We start from the raw sequence: 23,853 nt of genomic DNA on the forward strand, positions 1-23,853 counted from the left end.
ATGTTCTGAAATTGATTGTGATGATGGTTGAACAATTCTGTGAATATGCTAAAAAAACCTTGAATTGTATAATTTAAATGGGTATATTGTATGGTATATGAGCTACCTTTTTTCTTTTTTTGCCCATACCACATGGTATGTGGGATCTTAGTTCCCTGACCAGGGATTGAACCTGTGCCCCCTGCAGTGGAAACAGAGCCTTAACTGCTGGACCACCAGGGAAGTCCCTGGTATACAAGTTACATCTCAATAAAGCTTTTTTAAAAATTCATGATGAGCAAAGAGAAAAAGGTGGGTAATCCTAAATTAACATTGACTATATAAAACCAAAATACTACTAATGAATTTTTATATGAAAACAAGGTTAAACTAAAATACTAGAAAGAGTGAGCCATAAGGCTAGAAGAAAACTGAGCAGAGCCAAAGTATTCTAGCATTCTTTAAAAAAATAACTTAAAAATTTAAGATTTAAGTGCTAAAATAATAGAGAAGTTATCATTTCTGAGTCTACTAATTTAGGTAGAAAAGGAAATAAAGACACGATCAATTTAAGAGAAGACAATGAAGTAGATGGGGAAAAAAGCAAAGATAACCCTGAGAAAAAGAATAGAATAATATGGTAGGAAAAATACAATTATATCTGTTGTAAACAAACTACTCCTACTTTAAGGGTTGGATGAAAAAATCTTCCTGTATGTTGTTGCCACTTAAAACATAATGACCCCAGTCTCCCAAGGCAATAGAAATAAAAGCAAAAATAAACAAATGGAACCTAGTTAAACTTAAAAGTATTTGCACAGCAAAGGAAACCATAAACAAACAAAACAGACAACCTGTGGACTGGGAGAAAATATTTGCGAATGATTTGGCCAGTAAGGACTTAATTTCCAAAATATACAAACAACTCAGCATTACTCCAAAGAAGTAGGCAAATGGCTAACAAGAATATGAAAAGATGTTCAACATCCTGAATCACAGGAGAAATGCAAATCAGCCTACCATGAGATGCCACTTCATATCTACTACAATGGCTAAAATGAGCCCTCACACTGCTGCTGCTGCTGCTGCTGCTGCTGCTGCTAAGTCTCTTCAATCGTCGCTTCAATCGTGTCTGACTGTGTGACCCCATAGACAGCAGCCCATGAGGCTCCCCCATCCCCGCGATTCTCCAGGCAAGAATACTTGAGAGGGTTCCATTTCCTTCTCCAGTGGATGAAAGTGAAAAGTGAAAGTGAAGTCGCTCAGTCGTGGCTGGTAGGAACACAAAATGGTGAAGCCAATGTGGAAAACCGTTTGGATTCCTCAGAAAGCTAAATGTAGAATTACCACATGAAAAAAAAAAAAGAATTACCATGTGGGCCCCTATTCTACTTCTAGGGGAAGCGAAGTGAAGTCGCTCAAGTCATGTCCGACTCTTTCTGACTGAAAACAAAGACTGAAACAGATACTTGTACACCAGTGTTAACCACAGGTTTATTCACAATAACTAAAGTTAGAGACAACCCAAATGTCCATCAGCGGATGAATAGGTAAACAAAATAGTGTGTCCAGAAAATGAAATATTATTCACCCCAAAAAAGACATTAAGTTCGGATATATGTTACAGCATCGATGAACCTTGAAAACAATACCAGCCCACATGAACTAGGTCAGCAGGTAGAATTGTAAATGAAAAAACTATCATTACATGCATATGACAACTGTCTACATAGGAAATCCAAGAGAAGTCTATAGACAAACCGTTGGTCCAAACAAGATTTAAGCAAGATTCTTGGGTATAGGATCAAAATACAAAGTACAATAAAGTTCTAATTTATCCGCAACAAACCCCTACAATGTGTAATTTTTAAAGGTATAATTTACCATATCAACAATAATTAAGGATTAAAAATATCATAACAAACATGTAAGCCTTTTACAGAGAAAATTATAAACCTTTGTTAAAGCACATATTTGAAGAACTATTTACAGAAGGAGAGAGCCCAAGTTAATGGATAGGAACATTCATTATTTTTAAAATTTCAAAACCCCCAAATAAATCTATATACTTAAGGCAATTCAAATAAAAATCCTAAGAAGTTTTCTCAAAGAAATTTCCACATGAAAAAGATAATTTTGGACACCTGTACAATCTAAATGAACAAAACAGATAAATGAACAAAACATTAAAGACCTGATTGTAAAAAGCCCAGCAGAATCCTATATACACTTGCTGCTATTCTAAGCACTTGATGTACAGTGACTCATTTAATCCTCAAAACAGCCCCTTGAGTAGATGGTATAATTGTCCCTGTTGTAGATGAGAGCAGTGAGGCACAGAAAGATCAAGGAACTCCCAGGATTACACAACTAATAAATGTAGAAACAGGATTTGAAGTCAGGCAGCCTGGATCCAGGTGTCTTGGTACTTAACCAGTATACATGCTGATTTCTTTTACATGTGTTTATACATATATTCAGATCAGTATAAAGAAAATTCAGTTCAGTTCAGTCGCTCATGTCCGACTCTTTGTGACCCCATGAATCGCAGCACGCCAGGCCTCCCTGTCCATCACCAACGCCTAGAGTTCACTCAAACTCACATCCATCAAGTTAGTGATGCCATCCAGCCATCTCATCCTCTGTCGTCCCCCTTCTCCTCCTGCCCCCAATCCCTCCCAGCATCAGGGTCTTTTCCAATGAGTCAACTCTTCACATGAGGTGGCCAAAGTACTGGAGTTTCAGCTTCAGCATCATTCCTTCCAAAGAAATCCCAGGGCTGATCTCCTTTAGAATGGACTGGTTGGATTTCCTTGCAGCCCAAGGGACTCTCAAGAGTCTTCTCCAACACCACAGTTCAAAAGCATCAATTCAGTGCTCAGCTTTCTTCACAGTCCAACTCACATCCATACATGACCACTGGAAAAACCATAGCTTTGACTAGACGCACCTTTGTTGGCAAAGTAATGTCTCTGCTTTTGAATATGCTATCTAGGTTGGTCATAACTTTCCTTCCAAGGAGTAAGCGTCTTTTGATTTCATGGCTGCAATCACCATCTGCAGTGATTTTGGAGCCCCCCAAAATAAAGTCTGACGCTGTTTCCACTGTTTCCCCATCTATTTCCCATGAAGTGATGGGACCAGATGCCATGATCTTCGTTTTCTGAATGTTGAGCTTTAAGCCAACTTTTTCATTCTCCTCTTTAATAATTAGTAAAACAGCCTTTGCTCTATTAGACCCTCCCTGACTTCATCCAATTCTTATTGCTGTCTTTCTCACCGTTCTTCATTTCAAGTTCCTTCCAGTTCAGTCTTATAACAGCTATCTACTAATTTATTTATAAGGTGTTAACTATACAGTGGTTAGAGCTAGGTAATATACATTTTTAATAGACAATTCTTTAAAACCAGGGCAATTTTACAATCCAAAAGCATGGTGAAGTGACATCAAAATAATAGTGGAGCAACAAGTGGTGAGGTTGACATTTTGGGGAAAAAAGAGCCTGACTAAAGTTCAAACGAATGACCACATACTCTCACACTGTGCATGTATACATGAGTGCGTATGCGTATCATCTGTGTGCATGGTTAATATACACTTGAACATTAAAAACCTGTACTTTTACATTTTGCTTATTTTGTAACAAAAGCTATAGTAAATATGGGAACTCTGGGAGCCAGGGTTCTCAATTCAAGAGAAGAAAGATACTAGGAGGGAAGGGGTAAAGACAAAGAACCATGTGAAATTGGTTTGGAATTGGAGGTATTCATATGTATTGATATGAATTCATGATTTGCTGTATGTAGTTGCACCGTATGAAACTGCATTTTTCCAGGGTCTATAACAATGACACTTATTGGCAACGAGTGCATCAAGCACTCTGTTTTTTAAATACAATTTCCCACTGAAAGGAACCAGGGCTCCTTGAGGAAAATTGCTAAATCTAGGGCTGGGGCAGAGACAGTATTTAATCCTGGAACATCTTATGTCAGAAGGAAAGTAATTGTTCAAGAAATTATGGGATATGTTTAAAAGATTACAGGAATCATCCAAAGGGCTCCAACTAGCCAAATCTAGAACAAATTGAATATTACAATGAATAATGAATTACTATTATAATACCTTGAATAAAATAAGTTAATTCTGACAGGAAGGAAAGATAGGCGGGAGAGAGGAAAAAAAGGAGAAAGCTCTTTCTTATACTAGAATGTCGACTAAGAAATGTAGAGGAGTGGCAGCGTTAGAAATGACCATTTTGCAACTATGATAGTAATAACTGATTCAGGTAAGAATCACCAGTGAATACAATAGGGGTGACTGCTGATCAGCACAGAGTTTCTATTTGGGGTGATGAAAATATTCAGATTTAGATAGTGGTGATGGTTGGCACAACTCTATGAATATAATAACAGACACTAAAAAGTGAATTATACTATATGCTAAATGGTACATATTCAATGGTGAATTTTATGACATAAATTATATCTTCATAAAAAAATCTCAATGTACAAAAAACTGGGGGAACTCAAAGAAATGTTTCTGTGCCAACTTGTCATTGTCTTACCTCCCCTTTCCCAATCTTTCCCAGCCAACACACATACAAACTAAAAAGGCTTAAAGTTGGCACATTTTCTGTCTTTTTAAAAAGAGATTTCATTAAATGACAATTGTTCCATATTTACAGTTTGTTGTTTTAACACCCAGATTTGTCATGTTCCTTAGGTAGTCCTGCTGTGCTGTGTTTCATTCACAAATATGCACATATCTTTCTCATTCCCACATGCTCTTAAAAAATTTCTCGAGCACCCACAGTGTTGCAGTCTGCCTATGTTGGCAGTATTTATATCCTGAAAAAAATCTGCCTCTTTTCCCATTTTGCTGTAAGAAACAGAGCAAAACAAGGCAAAACTCCCATATTACTTTGCCATATTGCTTTATCAGCTGTCACATAAGAAGTACATGACTCACTATGTCTTTAGTATAAAAGATCAGACACAGACACAGGTGTCCCACTGGAGGCACCCCATTTAACCATGAATGCTTTAACCACACTGTCCCAGGAAAGATTCTGAGGACCTTCCTTGATTATCTTAAATTCAAGTCTGTGGTTATTACAAAGGGTATGTCAAGTTCATATGACAATGATCAAGATGAACAGTTACATAGACACTTGTCCCTTTCTTGTATTGCTAAACTCCTGAATATGTTAAAAGGATTACATGTGCCCAATCAATCGTTTTCTTTGTTATTTTTCAGTAACAATCATCCAGGAGGAATCCTGAGAAAATGCTTGGTCTGAAATAATACATTTCATAATGTATTCGTCTAAACTATATATGACTGAAATTTGTCTATGTCTGAAAGTCGCTCAGTTGTGTCTGACTCTCTGTGACCCCATGGACTATATAGTCCATGGAATTCTCCAGGCTAGAATACTGAAATGGGTAGCCTTTCCCTTCTCCAGGGGATCTTCCCAACCCAGGAATTGAACCAGGGTCTCTTGCATTGCAGGGGGATTCTTTACAAACTGAGCCATCAGGGAAGCAGAAATTTGGCTAAAGGAATCTATTACTTAGTTGACCACTTTAAACATGAGTAGTTAATGTATCTTTTCCCCAGCTTTAGAGTAGTTTGTTGTTTGGTCATTAAGTCCTGTCTGACTCTTCTGTTCTTTGTTTCTTTTGGCTGCCAAGTGCAGCATGTGGGATCTTAGTTCAATAAGCAGGAATCGAACATGTGTCCTCTGCAGTGGAAGAGCAGAGTCTTGACCACTAGACTGCCAGAGAAGATGCTAACTCTTTTGGGAAATGGATGGGGAAACAGTGGAAACAGTGTCAGACTTTATTTTGGGGGGCTCCAAAATCACTGCAGATGGTGATTGCAGCCATGAAATTAAAAGACACTTACTCCTTGGAAGGAAAGTTATGACCAACCTAGATAGCATATTCAAAAGCAGAGACATTACTTTGCCAACAAAGGTGCGTCTAGTCAAAGCTATGGTTTTTCCAGTGGTCATGTATGGATGTGAGTTGGACTGTGAAGAAAGCTGAGCACTGAATTGATGCTTTTGAACTGTGGTGTTGGAGAAGACTCTTGAGAGTCCCTTGGGCTGCAAGGAGATCCAACCAGTCCATTCTAAAGATCAGCCCTGGGTGTTCTTTTGGAAGGAATGATGCTGAAGCTGAAACTCCAGTACTTTGGCCACCTCATGTGAAGAGTTGACTCATTGGAAAAGACCCTGATGCTGGGAGGGATTGGGGGCAGGAGGAGAAGGGGACGACAGAGGATGAGATGGCTGGATGGCATCACGGACTGGATGGATGTGAGTCTGAGTGAACTCTGGGAGTTGGTGATGGACAGGGAGGCCTGGCGTGCTGCGATTCATGGGGTCACAAAGAGGCGTACACGACTGAGCGACTGAAGTGAACTGAGCTGAACTCTTGTGACTCCATAAACTAAAACCTGCCAAGCTCCTCTGTCCATGGAATTTCCCAGGCAAGAACACTGGAGTGAGTTGCCATTTCTTTCTCCAGGGAATCTTTCCAACCCAGGGATCAAACCCACGTCTCCTGCATTGGTAGGCAGATTCTTTACCACGGAGCCACCAGGGAAGCTTAGAGTAGTTAGTATAACTTAAATAATCAAAATTTATTAGACAAAATTATAGAAGGTTAAGACTTTGACACTGAATTCTCAGCAAGTATATAATTCATTCATTCATTCCAAAAAATGTTTGTTTAGCACATAATATGTGCCAGATAATAATAAATAAAAATCAACACAACCCTTTTCTCATGAATTTTGAAGTCTGACAATAAAGACAAAATGTAATCAGATAGCCACAAAAATTAATATGTAGTTTCAGAGAAGAGAAGAAGGAAAGTACATGAAAAAACAGAATCTGAGGTAGACTACAGGGAGGCGTCCCTGAGGAGAGAAATACTTGAGAATAAAAGTTAATTAATTAGATTAGGAGTTAATTAGATTAGGAGTAGGGAGAAGAGCATTCCTGAAATAGAAAACAGCATTTGTAAAGGCCCTGTGGCAGGAGAATGTTGCAGGAAACTTTTAAAAGGTCAGTGAACAGTAAGAGCAAGGGCAGTGGTACAGGATGAAGCTGGAGAAATCAGTGGAAATTATTGTATAAGCCTTATAGTTTCTGTTCAGAAAAAAAAAATCTAGCCTTAATTGTAATAACAGTAGGAAGCCATTGAGAAGTTTTATGTAAAGTGATGAAAAGATGAGATTGCATTGAAAAAGAGCCCTGTACATTTTGGAAAACAGGTTGGTGGTTACTTCAAACTAAAAATGAACTTACCATATAACCCAGCAACTGCATTAAATGAAGACTTAATTTTATACAGGAACTTGTTCATGGGTGCTCATAATAGCAAAAAAAAAAAAAAAAAAAGAAAGAAAGAAACTACCTATGTAGTACTTCAATGTGTAAATAGTTGAACAAACTGTGGTACATCCATACCATGGAATAGGAGTACTACTAAACAGTTAAAAAGGAGTAAAATATTGACACACATTATAACTTGGATTAAGTTCAAGAAAATTATATTACATGAACAAAATCTCAAAGGGATGCATACTGCATGGTTTCATTTGTGTAACCTTAATGAAATAAGATAACTATAAAAATGCAAAAAAGGTTAGTGGCTGCCACTAATGGGTTAGGAGAGTGGATGGGTGTAGCTGTGAAGAGAACACTAGAGAATTGTTATCAGGGAACCTTGTGCTGATTGTATAAGTATTTTCGTTGTGGTAGTGGTTATACATGTGATAAAACTGTATAGACCTACACACACACACATACATACACTCATGTATGTATAATTGGTAAAATCTGAATAAGTCCTATGGATTGTACCAATATAAATTTCTTTAAAATTTAAATTTTTGTTTTTCAATATTGTACTATATTGTACAAGAAGCAACAGCTAGAACTGGACATGGAACAACAGACTGGTTCCAAATCGGGAAAGGAGTACATCAAGGCTGTATTTTGTCACTCTGCTTACTTAACTTATATGCAGAGTACATCATGAGAAACATTGGGCTGGAGGAAGCACAAGCTGGAATCAAGATTGCCGGGAGAAATATCAATAACCTCAGATATGCAGATGACACCACACTTATGGCAGAAAGCAAAGAACTAAAGAGCCTCTTGATGAAAGTGAAAGAGGAGAGTGAAAAAGTTGGCTTAAAGCTTAACATTCAGAAAACTAAGATCACGGCATCAGGTCCCATCACTTCATGGCAAGTAGATGGGGAAACAATGGAAACAGCAAGAGACTTTATTATTTTGGGCTCCAAAATCCCTGAAGATGGTGACTGCAGCCATGAAATTAAAAGATGCTTGCTTCTTGGGGAAAAAAAGTGATGACAAACCTAGACAGCATATTAAAAAGCAGAGACATTACTTTGCAAACAAATGTCCATCTAGTCAAAGCTTTGGTTTTTCCAGTAGTCATGTATGGATGTGAGAGTTGGGCTATAAAGAAAGCTGAGTGCTGAAGAATTGATGCTTTTGAACTGTGGTGTTGGAGAAGACTCTTGAGGGTCCCTTGGAGAGCTAGGAGATCCAACCAGTCCGTCCTAAAGGAAATCAGTCCTGAATATTCATTGGAAGGACTGATGCTGAAGCTGAAACTCCAATACTTTGGCCACCTGATATATAGAACTGACTGATTTGAAAAGACCCTGATGCTTGGAAAAGTTGAAGGTGGGAGGAGAAGGGGACGATAGAGGATGAGATAGTTAGATGGGATCACTGACTCGATGGACATGAGTTTGAGTAAACTCCAGGAGTTGGTGATGGACAGGGAGGCCTGGTGTGCTGCAGTCCATGGGGTTGCAAAGAGTCGGACATGAATGAACTGACTGTACTATAACTGTACATGGGGCTTCCCTGGTGCTTCTAGAATCCTCCTGCCAATGCAGGAGATGCAGGTTCAATCCATGGGCTGGAAAGATCCCCTGGAGAAGGAAGTGGCAACCCACTCCAGTATTCTTGCCTGGAGAATCCATAGGGTCGCAAGAGTCGGACACAACTTAGTGACTGAACAACAAAAACATAGTTGTACATGATGTTAACATTGGGGGAGACTGAGGGAAGAATGCATAGGACTTCCCTGTACATTTCTTTGCAACTTCCTGTTAAAGCTATAATTATTTCAAGATAAAAATTAAAAAAGTAAAGAACACTCTAACTACAGAGTAGGAAATAGATTGGAGTTGAGGCTGATATGGACGAAACTACTGAGTGATTATTCTAGTAGTCTAGGAAAAAGCTAAATGATCATGGCTAAACTTGGGTGGTGGCAGTAGGGAGAAAGATGAATGGACACATCAGAGAAATATTTAGAAGGTAAAAAGTAAAACTTTTAGAATCTGGTGATGGATGGGATATAAGAGGTTGAAAAGAATGAATTCAAGGGTATTTTGCAGTGTAACTTTCCCCCATATTTCATACCCTAGAAAATAAATATACATTTAGGACAAGATGGCAAAAAATTGGAAGCCATCATCTTATGATAGCATATTCCACAACCAAAGGTGATGTTGCTATGAGCTGGGGAGCTTTGCTAGCCTCAAGTACACAGTGTTGTTGTGTCAAAAATAGTTTATTATGGGGGACTTCCCTGGTGGTACAGTGGATAAGAATTTGCCTGCCAACGCAGGGGACATGGGTTCAGTCCTTGGTCCAGAAAGATTCCACATGCTGCAGAACAACGGACCCTGACAGCCACAAGTACTGAGCCTATACTCTGCAACTACTGAAGCCTGGGCACCAAGAGCCCACGCTCTGCAGCAAGAGAAGACACAGCAGTGAGAAGCTCACATAACGCACTGAAGAGTAGTGCCCACTGACCACAACTAGAGAACGCCAGTGCATAGCAGTGAAAGCCCAGCACAGCCAAAAGTAAGTAATAAGTAATCAATGTGTTAGGGACTTCTCTGGTGGTATGTGGTTAAAACTCTACACTGCCAATGCAGGGGGCACCCGGTCATGGAGCTGAGATCCCACATGCCCTGTGGCATGGCCAAAAGAGTTTTTAAACAATTTATTGCCTCTCCATCCCAATTTACCCTTCTTTGCCTTTTCTCCAAAAAGGAAGATGAACCCTTTGTTTTCCCTTTGTCAAGCAGCATGATGTTATACTTTCTCAGCAGAGGGGGTTAGAGAGACATTACAGGAGGAAGGGGCTTTTCTTCCTGCTCCAGTTTCTCCTCTTGGTAGGCTCCGTGCAGCAAGCATGGCTTTTCCAGTATGCAGCTCCTGCCATGCTCGCAACTTATCCAGTGCCAGGATCCTGCAATCCAGGCAGCACCCAGGGAGCAACACTTCCTCTGGCACTCCCCTTACACTGCTGGCTGCACATTCTCCAGTCAGGTCAGGATCTTAGCCTGGAGAGAGAGAGCTCTAACTCAATTTGAAGGGTTGTAGCTCCTCCCAAATTATATTTGCATTTCTCCTATTTTTGGATCTTCTCTGTAGCTCAGATGGTAAAGAATCTGCCTGCAATGAAAGAGACCCGGGTTCGATCCCTGGGTCGGAAAGATCCTCTGGAGAAGGGAATGGTAATCCACTCCAGTATTCTTGCCTGGAGAATCCCATGGACAGAGGATCCTGGCGGGCCACAGTCCATGGGGTCACAAAGAGTCAGACACGACTGAGCAACTAACATTACTATCTTTTAGCATTCTCTTTACTCTTTACTATCCAATCCCTCCCCACTGCAACCTTCTGCTATAGTCAGTAATTCTTCAATTATTGTTCAAATTACTACATGATTTTTATGTTTTGATTGAATCCTGATTCAAACAAGCAGTCCCCCAAAGTGGGCTGTTTTGATTCCCTAAACACTGAGCGTTAATAACTCATCTGTATTTGTCAGCAAAGGGATCCTGGATACAGGTGACCAATATACAGAGGCTGCAAAACTGACCATGATTTCAGTTGTCTTCTGAAAGCATTTAAACCAATATTGCAAATTTACCAAATATCTAGAATTGGGCTTTAAAATTTTTATTTTATGTGAAAAATTCTATGATTTTACAAGTTTAAAAATAGAGTTTATAAAATATTCCCTTTTTTCTGAAAAAAAAAAAAGTTTACATGTTAATCTAAACCAACTTATTTTTGTTGTTGTTGTTCAGTTGCTGTCATTCTGACTCTGTGACCCCGTGGACTGCAGCACACCAGGCTTCCCGTCCTTTACTGTCTCCCAGAGTTTGCTGAAACTCATGTCCATTAAGCAGGTGATGCCATCCAACCATCTCTTCCTCTGTTGCCCCCTTCTCCTCCTGCTCTCAATTAGCATCTTTATGTTTAACAACCCTACTATATTCACTATGTTACTTATAAACAGGTAAAATTTTGAAATGTAAAAATTAAACAGCAACACTATAAAAATACTTCAAAATATAAGAAAACAAGGAGGTTGAGTAGATTCCAGGCCAAGGATGATATGACAGAAATGAGTATTTCTTTCTGTAGCATGTGAAAATCTTGATCATTTCTCCCTTTTCTTGAGTGCCCTTACACTCCTATTTTTGTTTGTTTGTTTTTTTTTAATTTTTCATTCCTTCTCATTTTCCTTTACAGGCTCCTCTATTTCAGTCCATCCTTTAAAATGTCAGCATTTCCCTGGATTTTTTTTTTTTTTTTTTTGCTCTCATTTCTCATTGGTATTGGGTGAGTTTATCCAGTCTTAGGTAATGTCTTCCTTATTTGTATCTGCAGCCTATACCTGTCCTCTGATCTCCAAAGTCCTTTACATGATCCAGTTTATAGTCTAGGGTCAGCAGATTACAGCCTATGGGCCAAATTCAGCACACTGTTTTTATATATGAAGTCTTACTGGAACATGGCCATACCCACTTACTTATATATTGTCTGTGGTTGCTTTCCTTATATAAAGACAGAATTGAGTAACTGTGACAGAGAATGCATGGCCTATAAAAGTCATATTTATTATCTGGGCTTCCAGAGAAAAAGTTTACTGATCCATGCTCTAGCCTAAGCTGTGCATTCTACTGTGGTTTAGGCATGACTGAGCATGTACTGTTTTAAATAAAGGGACAGGCCTAGCTTTACCTGCATCTCTCCATCAGTTCAGTTCAGTAGCTCAGTTGTGTCTGACTCTTTGTGACCCATGGACTGCAGCATGCCAGGCTTCCCTGTCCATTACCAATTCCCTGGAGCCTACTCAAACTGATGTCCATTGAGTCAGTGATGCCACCTAACTATCTCATCCTCTGTTGTCCTCTTCTTCCACCTTCATTTTTTCCCAGCATCAGGGTCTTTTCAAATCAGTCAGTTCTACGCATCAGGTGGCCAAAGTATTGGAGTTTCAGCTTCAGCATCATCCTTCCAATGAATACTCAGGGTTGATCTCCTTTAGGATAGACTGGTTGGATCTCCATGCTGTCCAAGGGACTCTCAAGAGTCTTCTCCAACACCACAGTTTAAAAACATCAGTTCTCTGGCAGTCAGCTTTCTTTATAGTCCAGCTCTCACATCCATACATGACTACTGGAAAAACCATAGCTTTGACTACACGAATCTTTGTTGGTAAAGTAATGTCTCTGCTTTTAATAAGCTATCTAGGTTGGTCATAGTGTTTCTTCCAAGGAGCAAGCATCTTTTAATTTCATGGCTGCAGTCACCATCTGCAGTGATTTTGGAGACCCCCCAAAATAAAGTCTGACACTGTTTCCACTGTTTCCCCATCTATTTCCCATGAAGTGATGGGACCGGATGCCATGATCTTCGTTTTCTGAATGTTGAGCTTTAAGCCAACTTTTCACTCTCTCACTTTCATCAAGAGGCTCTCTAGTTCTTTGCTTTCTGCCATAAGGGTAGTGTCATCTGCACATCTGAGGTTATTGATATTTCTCCTGGCAACCTTGTTTCCAGCTTGTGCTTCATCCAGCCTGGTATTTCACATGATGTACTCTGCTGCTGCTGCTGCTAAGTCGCTTCAGTCGTGTCCGACTCTGTGTGACCCCATAGATGGGGGCCCACTGTCTCTGGGATTCTCCAGGCAAGAACACTGGAGTGGGTTGCCGTTTCCTTCTCCAATGCATGAAAGTGAAAAGCGAAAGTGAAGTCGCTCAGTTGTGCCCTACTCTTAGCGACCCCATAGACTGCAGCCTACCAGGCTCCTCCGTCCATGGGATTTTCCAGGCAAGAGTACTGGAGTGGGGTGCCATTGCCTTCTCTGATGATGTACTCTACATATAAGTTAAATAAGGAGAGTGACAATGTACAGCCTTGACATATTCCTTTCCCAATTTGGAACCAGCCTGTTGTTCCATGTTCAGTTCTAACTGTTGCTTCTTGACCTACATACAGATTTCTCAGGAGGCAGGTTAGGTGGTCTGGTATTCCCATCTCTTTCAGAATTTTCCACAGATTGTGGTGATCCACACAGTCAAAGGCTTTGGCATAGTCAACAAAGCAGAAGTAGATGTTTTTCTGGAACTCTCTTGCTTTTTTGATGATCCAACGGATGTTGGCAATTTGATCTCTGGTTCCTCTGCCTTTTCTAAATCCAGCTTGAACATCTGGAAGTTCATGGTTCACGTATTGTTGAAGCCTGGCTTGGAGAATCTTGAGCATCAGTTTGTTAGTATATGAGATGAGTGCAATTGTGCGGTAGTTTGAGCATTCTTTGGCATTGCCTTTCTTTGGGATTGGAATGAAAACTGACCTTTTCCAGTCCTGTGGCCACTGCTGCATTTTCCAAATTTGCTGGCATATTGAGTGCAGCACTTTCACAGCATCATCTTTTAGGATTTGAAATAGCTCAACTGGAATTCCATCACCTCCACTAGCTTTGTTCATAGTGATGCTTCCTAAGGGCCACTCTACTTCACATTTCAGGATGTCTGGCTCCAGGTGAGTGATCACACCATCCTGATTATTTGGGTCATGAAGATCTTTTTTGTACAGTTCTTCTGTGTATTCTTGCTACCTCTTCTTAATATCTTCTGCTTCTGTTTGGCCCATACAATTTCTGTCCTTTATTGAGCCCATCTTTGCATGGAATGTTCCCTTGATATCTCTAATTTTTGTGAAGAGATCTCTATTCTTTCCCATTCCATTGTTTTCCTCTATTTCTTTGCACTGATCACTGAGGAAAGCCTTTCTTATCTGCTATTCTTTGGAACTCTGCATTCAAATGGGTATATCTTTCTTTTTCTCCTTTGCCTTTTGCTTCTGTTCTTTTCATACGTATTTGTAAGGCCTCCTCAGACAACCATTTTGCCTTTTGGCATTTCTTTTTCTTGGGGATGGTCATGATCACTGCCTCCTGTACAATGTCACGAACCTCCATCCATACTTCGTCAGGCACTCTATTAGATCTAATCCCTTGAATCTATTTCTCACTTCCACTGTATAATCATTAAGGATTTTATTTAGGTCATACCTGAATGGTCTAGTGGTTTTCCCTACTTCCTTCAATTTCAGTCTCAATTTGGCAATAAGGAGTTCATGATCTGAGCCACAGTCACCTCCCATTTTGTTTTTACTGACTGTATAGAGCTTCTCCATCTTTGGCTGCAAAAATATAATCAATCTGATTTCGGTATTGACCATCTGGTGATGTCCATGTGTAGAGTCTTCTCTTGTGTTGTTGGAAGAGGGTGTTTGCTATGACCAGTGCATTGTCTTGGCAAAACTCTTATTAGCCTTTGCCCTGCTTCATTCTGTCCAAGGCCAAACTTTCCTGTTACTCCAGGTATTTCTTGATTTCCTACTTTTGCATTCCAGTCCCCTATAATGAAAAGGATATCTTTTTTGGGTGTTAGTTCCAGAAGGTCTTGTAGGTTTTCATAGAACCATTCATCTTCAGCTTCTTAAGCATTACTGATCAGGTTATAGACTTGGATTACTGTGATATTGAATGGTGTGCCTTGGAAATGAACAGAGATCATTCTGTCATTTTTGAGATTGCATCCAAGTACTGCATTTCAGACTCTTATGTTGACTATGAGGGCTATTCCATTTCTTCTAAGGGAATCTTGCCCACAGTAGTATATATAAGGGTCATCTGAGTTAAATTCACCCATTCCAGTCCATTTTAGTTCACTGATTCCTAAAATTCGATGTTCACTCTTGTCATTGCCTGTTTGACCACTTCCAATTTGCCTTGATTCATGGACCTAACATTCCAGGTTCCTATGCAATATTGCTCTTTATAGCATCAGACTTACTTTCATCAACAGTCACATCCACAACTGGGTGGTGTTTTTACTTTGGCTCCATCTCTTCATTCTTTCTGAAGTTATTTCTCCACTGATCTCCAGTAGCATGTTGGGCACCTACCGACCTGGGTATCTCTCAGACAAGAGACTAAAGACCTGGGCATCTCTCCATATGAGAGACTAAAGACAAACTCTGGAACTCATATCCAAGACACATGAAAAAACAGTACAACAGCAAGGTGAAGGGATGTTTTTATTAGGAATTTTGTCACACTGGGAACATAAGGAGTATCATGCACCATGTTCTTTTGGTACAGTCACTGAGAGAGCTATACAGTCACCGAGAGAGCATTTAAAGACAGATTGCTAGACCTCTTTCTGGAGATTCTGATTAAGAACAATTGAGGAGAGCCTTGGGAATCTGAAATTTTGAATGCTTTTCAGGTGATTCTGATATGTAGCAAGTCGTCAGGATTTGGAAGTAAAAATGATCTAAAAATCCATGGCGAAGTAAAATGGTCTTTTTTTTTTTTTTTTGCCTCCAATTTGCCATAGGTGGGATCTTAGGTCCCTGGCCAGGGATGGAACCCAAGCTCCTTGGAGTGGAATCTCAGAGTCTTAACCACTGGGATGCCAGGGACCTCTCTCTTTTTATTCTTGATGAATCATTAAGAAGAGGCCAGTTTGTTTCTCTTCATTATATTTTATTTCTGAGTCTCTAGCTTTAGGAAATACAATAAAGAATTCAAAATCTCTTAGCCATGATTTTTCCCAACCACTTTTCTTGCTCTGAGGATCATATAAGGAAATTCTGTTTCCATATTACCTGATAGTTTCAAAGTGCTTTCACATCTTCTCTCAACGACCATGTGAGTTAGAATATACGATCCAATACTTAGCATTTGCTTGAGTTTATCACACTTACCAAAATCCTGTCACTCTAGTTCACTAAGGACCACTTCATCTGTTATTAAGGCATTTATTCAACAAGAAAAAAATTTTTGAACACTTGCCAGTCACTGTTAGGTACCAAAGGATCGCATACTGCATAAAATTCCTGCCTGCATGGAGCTTACATTCTAGTTGTGGGGCCTGCGTTGTTGGGGGTGGGGGGTTGGTGGGTGGTTCTCCTTACACGTGCCTCCCATAAAAATTTTCCTAGCCTATCCTAGTCTGAATCTTAAAATTAGAAATTTCTCTCCAAACCTATTAAATGGCCACTTGTTCCATGGCCACACTATATCCTGTCTTTGAAGCGGATTCCTCTGCTTTGGTGCTTGTCTGTCACGTAGTTCTTAAGACTGTACATCGGCTTCATGTTTACACCTGTTCTGTCATTATCTGTGCAACTCAATGAGTTCTATGGGTCTTGTCTTCGAAAGGAAGAGACTCCTGTTTGTAATCATAAGATTAATGAGTGCTTCTCAGTTATTCTGGATCAGAATAGTCAGTGTCTCACCTGATTGAAGATTAAAGTCTACACCTACAGAATGTCTTTAGTAGAACTGGAAACCTAACAAACAGGGAAGACATTTCCGTGAAAATTAAGTCAAAGAATGTCAGAGTCAGAAGAGATCTCCGAGATGTAGCCCCAATGCCTTTTCAAGATCAGAAATCTGAGACCCAGAGAGGTTACTTAAGTTGCTTTAGGTCACACAGCATAAATGGATGTGGAATCAGTAATCATACAATCACACGGCTTTGTGTGTGTGTTGGGGGGGGGGAGAGGGCAGGGGGGGTCCTTCTAAAATTTAACGTCTACATCAGGTTCAGGTGCCCCATCACTCCCACCCACCCTCCTTTCTTATATTAATTCTGCATCGCTTTCCGAAGAATCAGGTCGTGAAAACTTGTAGTTGTGGCATTCTACAAACAGGTGTCCAGACCACGGGCACGGAATGGGGAATCTGGGTCTCCACTTGCCCGCGGAGAACTCTCCAGCTCCCGCATACAAAGTTTTCTCGGTTCGTACGTTTCTCTTTCAGATCCCTGGCCGCGAGGCCAAGATGCCTGCTGCGGCCTCGGAAGAAGTTAGGAGATGCCGATTCCTCGAAGAAGCCGGGGAGCGTCGGCCGCCGAGCCGGGCGTCCTCTGGCCCGGCGGTGGCGGCGGCCGAGGGGGAGCGCCGCGCTCGGAGCAGCGCGGGGCTGGGCGGGGCGGCCCCTAGGCGCGCGCTGCCCGCCCCGACTGCCAGGGCCGCGGGCCCGCTAGCCCCGCGCGGAGCGAGAGGCGCGCGCGGGCCGTGGGGGCTGGGCCGAGGCGGAGCGCTAGGCGGCGGCGGGAGGCGCCGCGGGACCAGGCAGCGGCCCCCGCCTCCCCCCTCGAAGTCCGTCCCCGCGCGGGGCTGGGGAGCTCGGGGCGGGGAAGCCGCGGGGCCGCGCCACGTCCCTCGCCCGCCCCAGAGCGGGTTTTGCAGGCGGCTCCAGGCTGGGAGCTTTTGTGTCTGCGACTCGGGAGCGGCGAGAGCGCAGACCTCCTCCTCAGAGGGCGCTGTGAGTGCGCCGCCTGGGCCCGGCCGCCCGCCTCCCGCCTCCCCTGTCAGCGGCTCCTGAGGCGGCGGCGGCGGCGAAGAAGGAGTGGGAGGAGGCGGCGGCGGCGGCGCACTCGTCCTCCGCACACGCCGGCCCCGGGCGGGGGGCCGCCCCGAGGCCGCGCTCCCGCCGCCGCCGCTGAGCCCGGCCGGACCCCGCACGCCGCCCGGCCGCCCGGAGGCCTCGTCCTCCTCCCAAACTTTGCAAACTCGCCCCGCGTCCCTGCCGCCCTCGGCCGCGCCTCAGCTCTGAGGCTCGCCTCGCAGCCGCAGCGGCCCCGCGAGCAGGAGGAGGAGCCGCCGCCGCAGCATCAAAGAGACCGAATTCCCGCGGCCTGGGGGGGAGTCATGCTTTGCGGTCTGTAATGTCAGCAGAACAGGAGAAGGATCCCATTTCGCTGAAGAGAGTTCGAGGTAACCGAGAAGGGCGCCGGGTTGAGGGAAGCGGGGTGAGCGGGGCGCGCGGGGGCCGCGTGCCCGGCCGCCGGGAGGCCACGGGGCTCTGTCCGGGCCTAACTCCGCGCAGCCCGCGTCCCGCCTGCGCCCCGGGGCCCGGGCTGCGGTCGAAGGCGCGCGGCCCCGGCGCTCGCCCGCCCCCGGGAACCCCGCGCCGGGCCCTGGCCGCCCCGACTTTGTGTTAGGAGGCAGTTGAAGCCGCACTCCGCATCCCTTCATACCCCGCTTCTCGCCCACCTTACCTCGTTGGCCAGACACAGCACAATAGGCAGCTCAGAGGGTGAGAAAGAAAACACCCCCGGCAGAGACCACGAACGATGCCTACCCCCCACAAAAAAGTAAGTTGGACCGCACTGGAGTTGACGCTCTTGCAGAAGGTGTGCCAGGCCTTCGCGTCTCTCCCGGTCCCCCTTCCCACCTTCCGAAAGGCAACAAACATACAGCTTATTTTCCTTAGGAGAGGAGAAACTATATTCATTCAAAACGCTTTCCTCTATTGGCTTATGGATAAGAAGCAAGTCGCCCCAAATCAGTTTTACACACGGTCGGTCGGCTGGCTTCTTCCTCGCACACGAGTTAGGAATTTCCCTGCTGCCTTACTAAGAAATATCAGAGGGAACGTGTGCCAGACAAAAGATACTGCCTATAAGTTCAGACATCAAATGCCGGCTCGAAATTTGGGGAGTGTCCTCCAGCTCTTTATTTCTAGCGTTCAGTAAGGTTAAGGTTGAAAGTCCTAAAGTTGAAGTCGTACAGGTCATTAAGCAAATATTTATTGAACATCTACTCTGTGCTCGGCACTGTTTTTGACACTGGGATACCACGGTGAACAAAGCAGAAAGACCATCTTCACCCACCAGGAACTCAAACTCCTGGGGTAAACAAATGATGAACAAATCAAAGGTATAGAATGTCAAATGGTAAGTGCTATGGAAAAGATCAAAGCAGGGAGAGTGGTTAGAAAGTGTGTATGGGGGTGGGGAGGTAGTAATTATTTATAAGAGGGCTCACCTGGAAGGTGAAGTTTGGCAAAGATCCAAAGGAAGTGGTAGAGCAGAGCTCTATGCATAGGTGTGGGAATAGCAGTATTGGCAAGAGGAACAGCAAGTGCAAAGGCCCTGGGTGTGGAATTTGCCTAGAGTGCTCAAGCAGCTGCATAGAAACTCTTGTAAGTGGCATGGAGTGAGCAAAGGGACAGTAGTGTGAGCTGAGCAGCAGGATAGGGTGAGTGTGTACTGGGGGTCTTGTGAGCCATTGAAAGATTTTACTTTGGCTTTCATTCTGAGATAGGTGCTGAATGGTTTTGTCTAGGAAAGTGACTGATGTGACTTAGGTTTTTACTTGCCGCTGTGTGGAGAACAGACTGTAGAGAACAAGGGCTAACAAGGGAGGCTGGTTAGGAGGCTATTGTAATAAACCTTTCATCCAAACAAGATAAAGTGCTTTATAAATCAGTAGTAAGGTAAATTTCCAGTTGATTTAAGTGATGTAGAGATGGAGGACCGCAGCCATTCATCTGTGTTTTTGTTTCTTGTGACTAGAGATTAAATCTGTAGAACTGGCTTGAGACACAGTGACAATGTGGAATCCAGATAACATCACTTGAGTTTAGATAGAGATTGATTTTCTTAATCATTTAAGCAAAAACATAATTTAGAGCAGAATATTGTTTTTACAGGCTTAACATCAGCACAGTCTTTCTCTTGGTGAAGATTTTCTATTTCAACTTTTCTCTTTGTGGTTATGAGTTGCCAAAGCCTTTAAGGAGTAGACTTTCTGAAATAGTTATCTCTTTGATATGTGTACCATATTGTTTTGCCCATTATTGTAAATTACTTTGGGCTTGAAGGAAAAGAAATCGTTATCAAGTTTATACCTTTGAATTCAGTTGTCAGTCTTAATCAAATGTAATTTTAAATAAAATTGATGGGTATTTCATTGTGAGTCAAGAGCACAGATCTATCTTTGCTTTGTCACAGCTGCTGGTTTTAACTTAGATGTTGGGAATTCACTCAGGTGTCAGCTCAAGAATACTGTGAGAGTTAAGTACCAGAATATAAGACAAAGCACTTTTAAAAATAAAAAGCCAATATGAAGAGGAGTTTTTATAATAAGTCGTTTTGTACTAATTAGAACATTAATTTTTAAAGGATTCTAAAATTATTTTATAATTCATAAAAGGTACCAGTATATCTACATGAGCTCTTCTGAAGCACAGTTCTGCTTAACTTCACTGCCCTGAAGCTTTTGGTTATAATTTATATCATCTGACTGCTTATAAGAATGTGGTGTTTGCAGAATATAATTTCTTGAACAGTGCTTCTCAAACTGCTTCTCCATCCATTGATATACATAGACAAACTTTTTAATGGTTATGTATTTCATATGTATTAAAAAATGTAAGTCATCAAACGTTGCTGAGGATAAGGCTAAGATACAGACAATAGATAGATAGACATATATAGGTAGATAGATCTCTCTAGATATCTATATATGTATAGATAGAGATATACGTATAGATATAGATAGATATCTGTCTATACATATATCTCTACATATGTCTATCTATAGAGAGGCCTATATATATATTTAAATTTAGAAGAATTATTAGAAAATAATATTATAGGTGTAACTCAGATATGGCAAAATTAGGACAACATGAATGACTTAAGGACTTTATAATAGTATACTCTATAGGCCTAAAGCACCATGATCCCTTAGGATGCTTATAAAAAATGTAGCTTCCTGGACCCACAGAATTAGGATTTCTGAGAGATCTCTCTGCATACTTAACAAGCTCTCCTGGTGGTCCTTATGTACACAAAAGTTTGAGAACTGCTGTTGTTAGACCTAGGTTATGATAGGTAAGTGGACCAGAGGAAGTGGACTGGTAGTTTTCCAAACTTGCCCTGGTATTTTAATATTAGATTCAGAGTTCATATTTAGTGGCAAAATATCTTTCTCATATTTCCTACCAGTTCTTACCAGCTCCCAAACCCTCAGCCCATGATTGAAAGACAGATCCATGAGGATATGTGCAATATCTTGATTATTTTTCCATTTCTTCCTTAACTGCTTTGCTCACAGGAGATACTAAATGAATGAATGAATGAATACATGAAGGAACATGAAGGAACTCATTCATATCTTTATGCTGCTTTCAGATTGTCCATAGCCCCTCCCACCAATTTTTACTTGCCCTTTTCCCTTAAAATGTTACCATCATCCTTATTTTAACCAACAATCCTGTTATCCAGTATTCTTAGCACTCTTAGGTGTTGATCTGATGACAATACTTGTTCATTTATTCAACAAATATTTATTGGGTAGATAATGGGAATACATTGGTAAGAAGACATAACGCTTGTCTTCACTAACTTTTAGTGTAGTCTGGGATACGGAAAAGTAATCATTTACAAACAGCGTGATAAGTGCTGTGGTCATCTATGAAAAGATAAACATATAACCCCTCTTTAAGGGAGTCAAGGAAGGCCTCCTGGAGGAAACTTTTAAGAAGCAGTGGGTGTTCCTTTGTTTTAAATGTTGTAGAAAGAGCAGCAAGGAGGATAAGGGGTGAGAAGGTGGTCTAGGAACTTAGTGATGATTTTGAGAGGGCACTTTTGGGGAGAAAACCACATTTCAAAGTACTGAATATTAAGTGGTGAAGATGTGATTTAAAAGAAGCTTGGTGGCAGAAGGAAATAGATAGCCAATAGATTGGAAAGAGTCAAGACAAAGTTTATATGGGTTCTCTTTGTTTACTTTTTCTCCCTTAAGAAATGATAGACATATTAGTAGACCAACAGAAGGACCTGATTTAGAGGAAGAGGGCAGAAACTGAAAAAGCAACAGAAAAAGAGCATAATTCATTAATAAAGCATTCAGTACATTAAAAAAAAAATATCTACTGTGTGCTAGGTACTCGCTGTTGTGGAAGCTGGGCATGAAACAGACAAGGCTCCTATCCTCATAAATCAAGTTTCTGCATATGAGAGAAGGAATAGCATCAAGGATGCAAATGAAGAGTTAGTCTTAGAGAATTAAAGAGAAAATGAAGAAGAAAAGCAAATTTAGAGATGAAGAAGGAAGCTGAAGCATTCATTTCAGATGAAATGCTTTTTTTTTGTTATATAAATGTCACATTTATTGTTTCAAATACAATTCTGTCTGATTTATTACTGATTTTGTGTGGAAAAATTAAGACAGCTGACATATGACTCATGTCAGAACTGTGCTGAACACTATATAGTATCAAGATAATTCCATCTAGACTATGAATAAATGATAGTTCTTTAGTAGAAATTTCACTAGTCATGAGGCAAAAGTGATTAAGTAGCTATCTGCTTTTAAAAGACTGTACACCCTCAGGTGAAAAGCTTTTAACCAGAGTTGAAATGACATTGGAGAGGTGAGGATGTATTTTAGAGTGGCATAATAACACAGAAATGTCACAGACGCATACAAAGTAGACGGTACTAAAAAAAAAATACAGACCATCTTGATAAGAGGAGTGTATGGAAGATTTGGATTAAGATAGAAGAATAAGCATAATATACATAGTCATAGAACTGATGGAAAGAACCGGTGAGAGAAAATCTAAAGGACAGGATTTTGAGGGGGATTGTTGTTTTGTTTTATTTTTTAATTAGCATAAGTAAGGACTAGGCAGAGTGTCAGGAAAGCAAGTTTGGTTTTCAGCGCATTGAATGAGTGTCCCTGTGGGATGTTGCAGAGTATGCAATGGATATACACGGTTTGGAACTGAGGTGGGTGGTCTGAGCCAGAAATAGAGATCTGGAAGTTATCCGTAAACATGTGAATATTAATTTGATGTCTTGGGAGTAGATGAGCTTACCCAAGAGAGTGAAAAGTTCGAAGAAAAAAGCACTGAGAAAAGCAACTTTGGGAACATTAATGTTTAGGAGATAAGAGGGAAAAGAGGGCGCTGAAAAACAGAATGCCAAGAAGTAGCCAGAGAGACAGAAGAGAAAAACAGAAGAGAATGGTGTCACAGATATATAAAAGAATAAATTTATGAGGAAGTGATAAATGGGTTTTGTTGTTAACAAATGGAATGAAATGTGTCTGTGAGACCGTCAGCATGCTGTTTCTCCCATATTCCCTAACTTGATAAATATATTTATTTAGTAACCCAAACCCATCCCCCACTGCAACTCAGCACTGTCTTGAGTCCTAGATATTCTGTCTCTTTAGTAGGCTTTGTACCCGTCATCTCCTAGTCTTTCCACAGCTGCTACTTTAGTTCAGATTTTGCTTATCTCTGATTATTACATGAACCCTGTCACTGGTTTCAGTGACCCATATTGTCTTTTTTAACCCATTTTCCACATTGCTACTTACTGCTGGTAATAACTACCATTTATTAAGTACTTACCAAACAGTTTTCTAAGTAGTTTAAATGGATCATCTTGCTTAATTATCTCAATAACCCTGTAAGTTATGTTATTATTATTCTAGGCTTACAGTTGAGGAATTGATGTTCAGAGAGGTTTAGTAATATGTGGTAATGTAACAATTCAAGTCTGCCTGCTAAATTGCTTCAGTCATGTCTGACTCTTTGTGACCCCATTGACTGTAGCTTGCCAGGCTCTCCTCTCCACCGGGTTTTCCCAGCTAGAATATTGGAGTGGGTTGCCATTTC

General features: G+C 41.3%; 1 protein-coding gene across 1 annotated transcript in view; it reads left to right on the top strand.

Moving 5' to 3' along the window:
* Positions 1-17,528: 17,528 nt before the first annotated feature.
* Positions 17,529-23,853, top strand: part of PYGO1 (pygopus family PHD finger 1) — a 29,122-nt gene continuing 22,797 nt past the window's right edge. The window contains exon 1 of the mRNA XM_027971808.3: positions 17,529-18,149. Within this exon, the coding sequence (XP_027827609.2) occupies positions 18,101-18,149 (49 nt within the window). The 5' untranslated portion in view covers positions 17,529-18,100. The remainder of the gene's footprint in view (positions 18,150-23,853) is intronic.

Source organism: Ovis aries, chromosome 7 (assembly GCF_016772045.2).
Source record: "Ovis aries strain OAR_USU_Benz2616 breed Rambouillet chromosome 7, ARS-UI_Ramb_v3.0, whole genome shotgun sequence".
NCBI classification, from domain to species: Eukaryota; Metazoa; Chordata; class Mammalia; order Artiodactyla; family Bovidae; genus Ovis; species Ovis aries.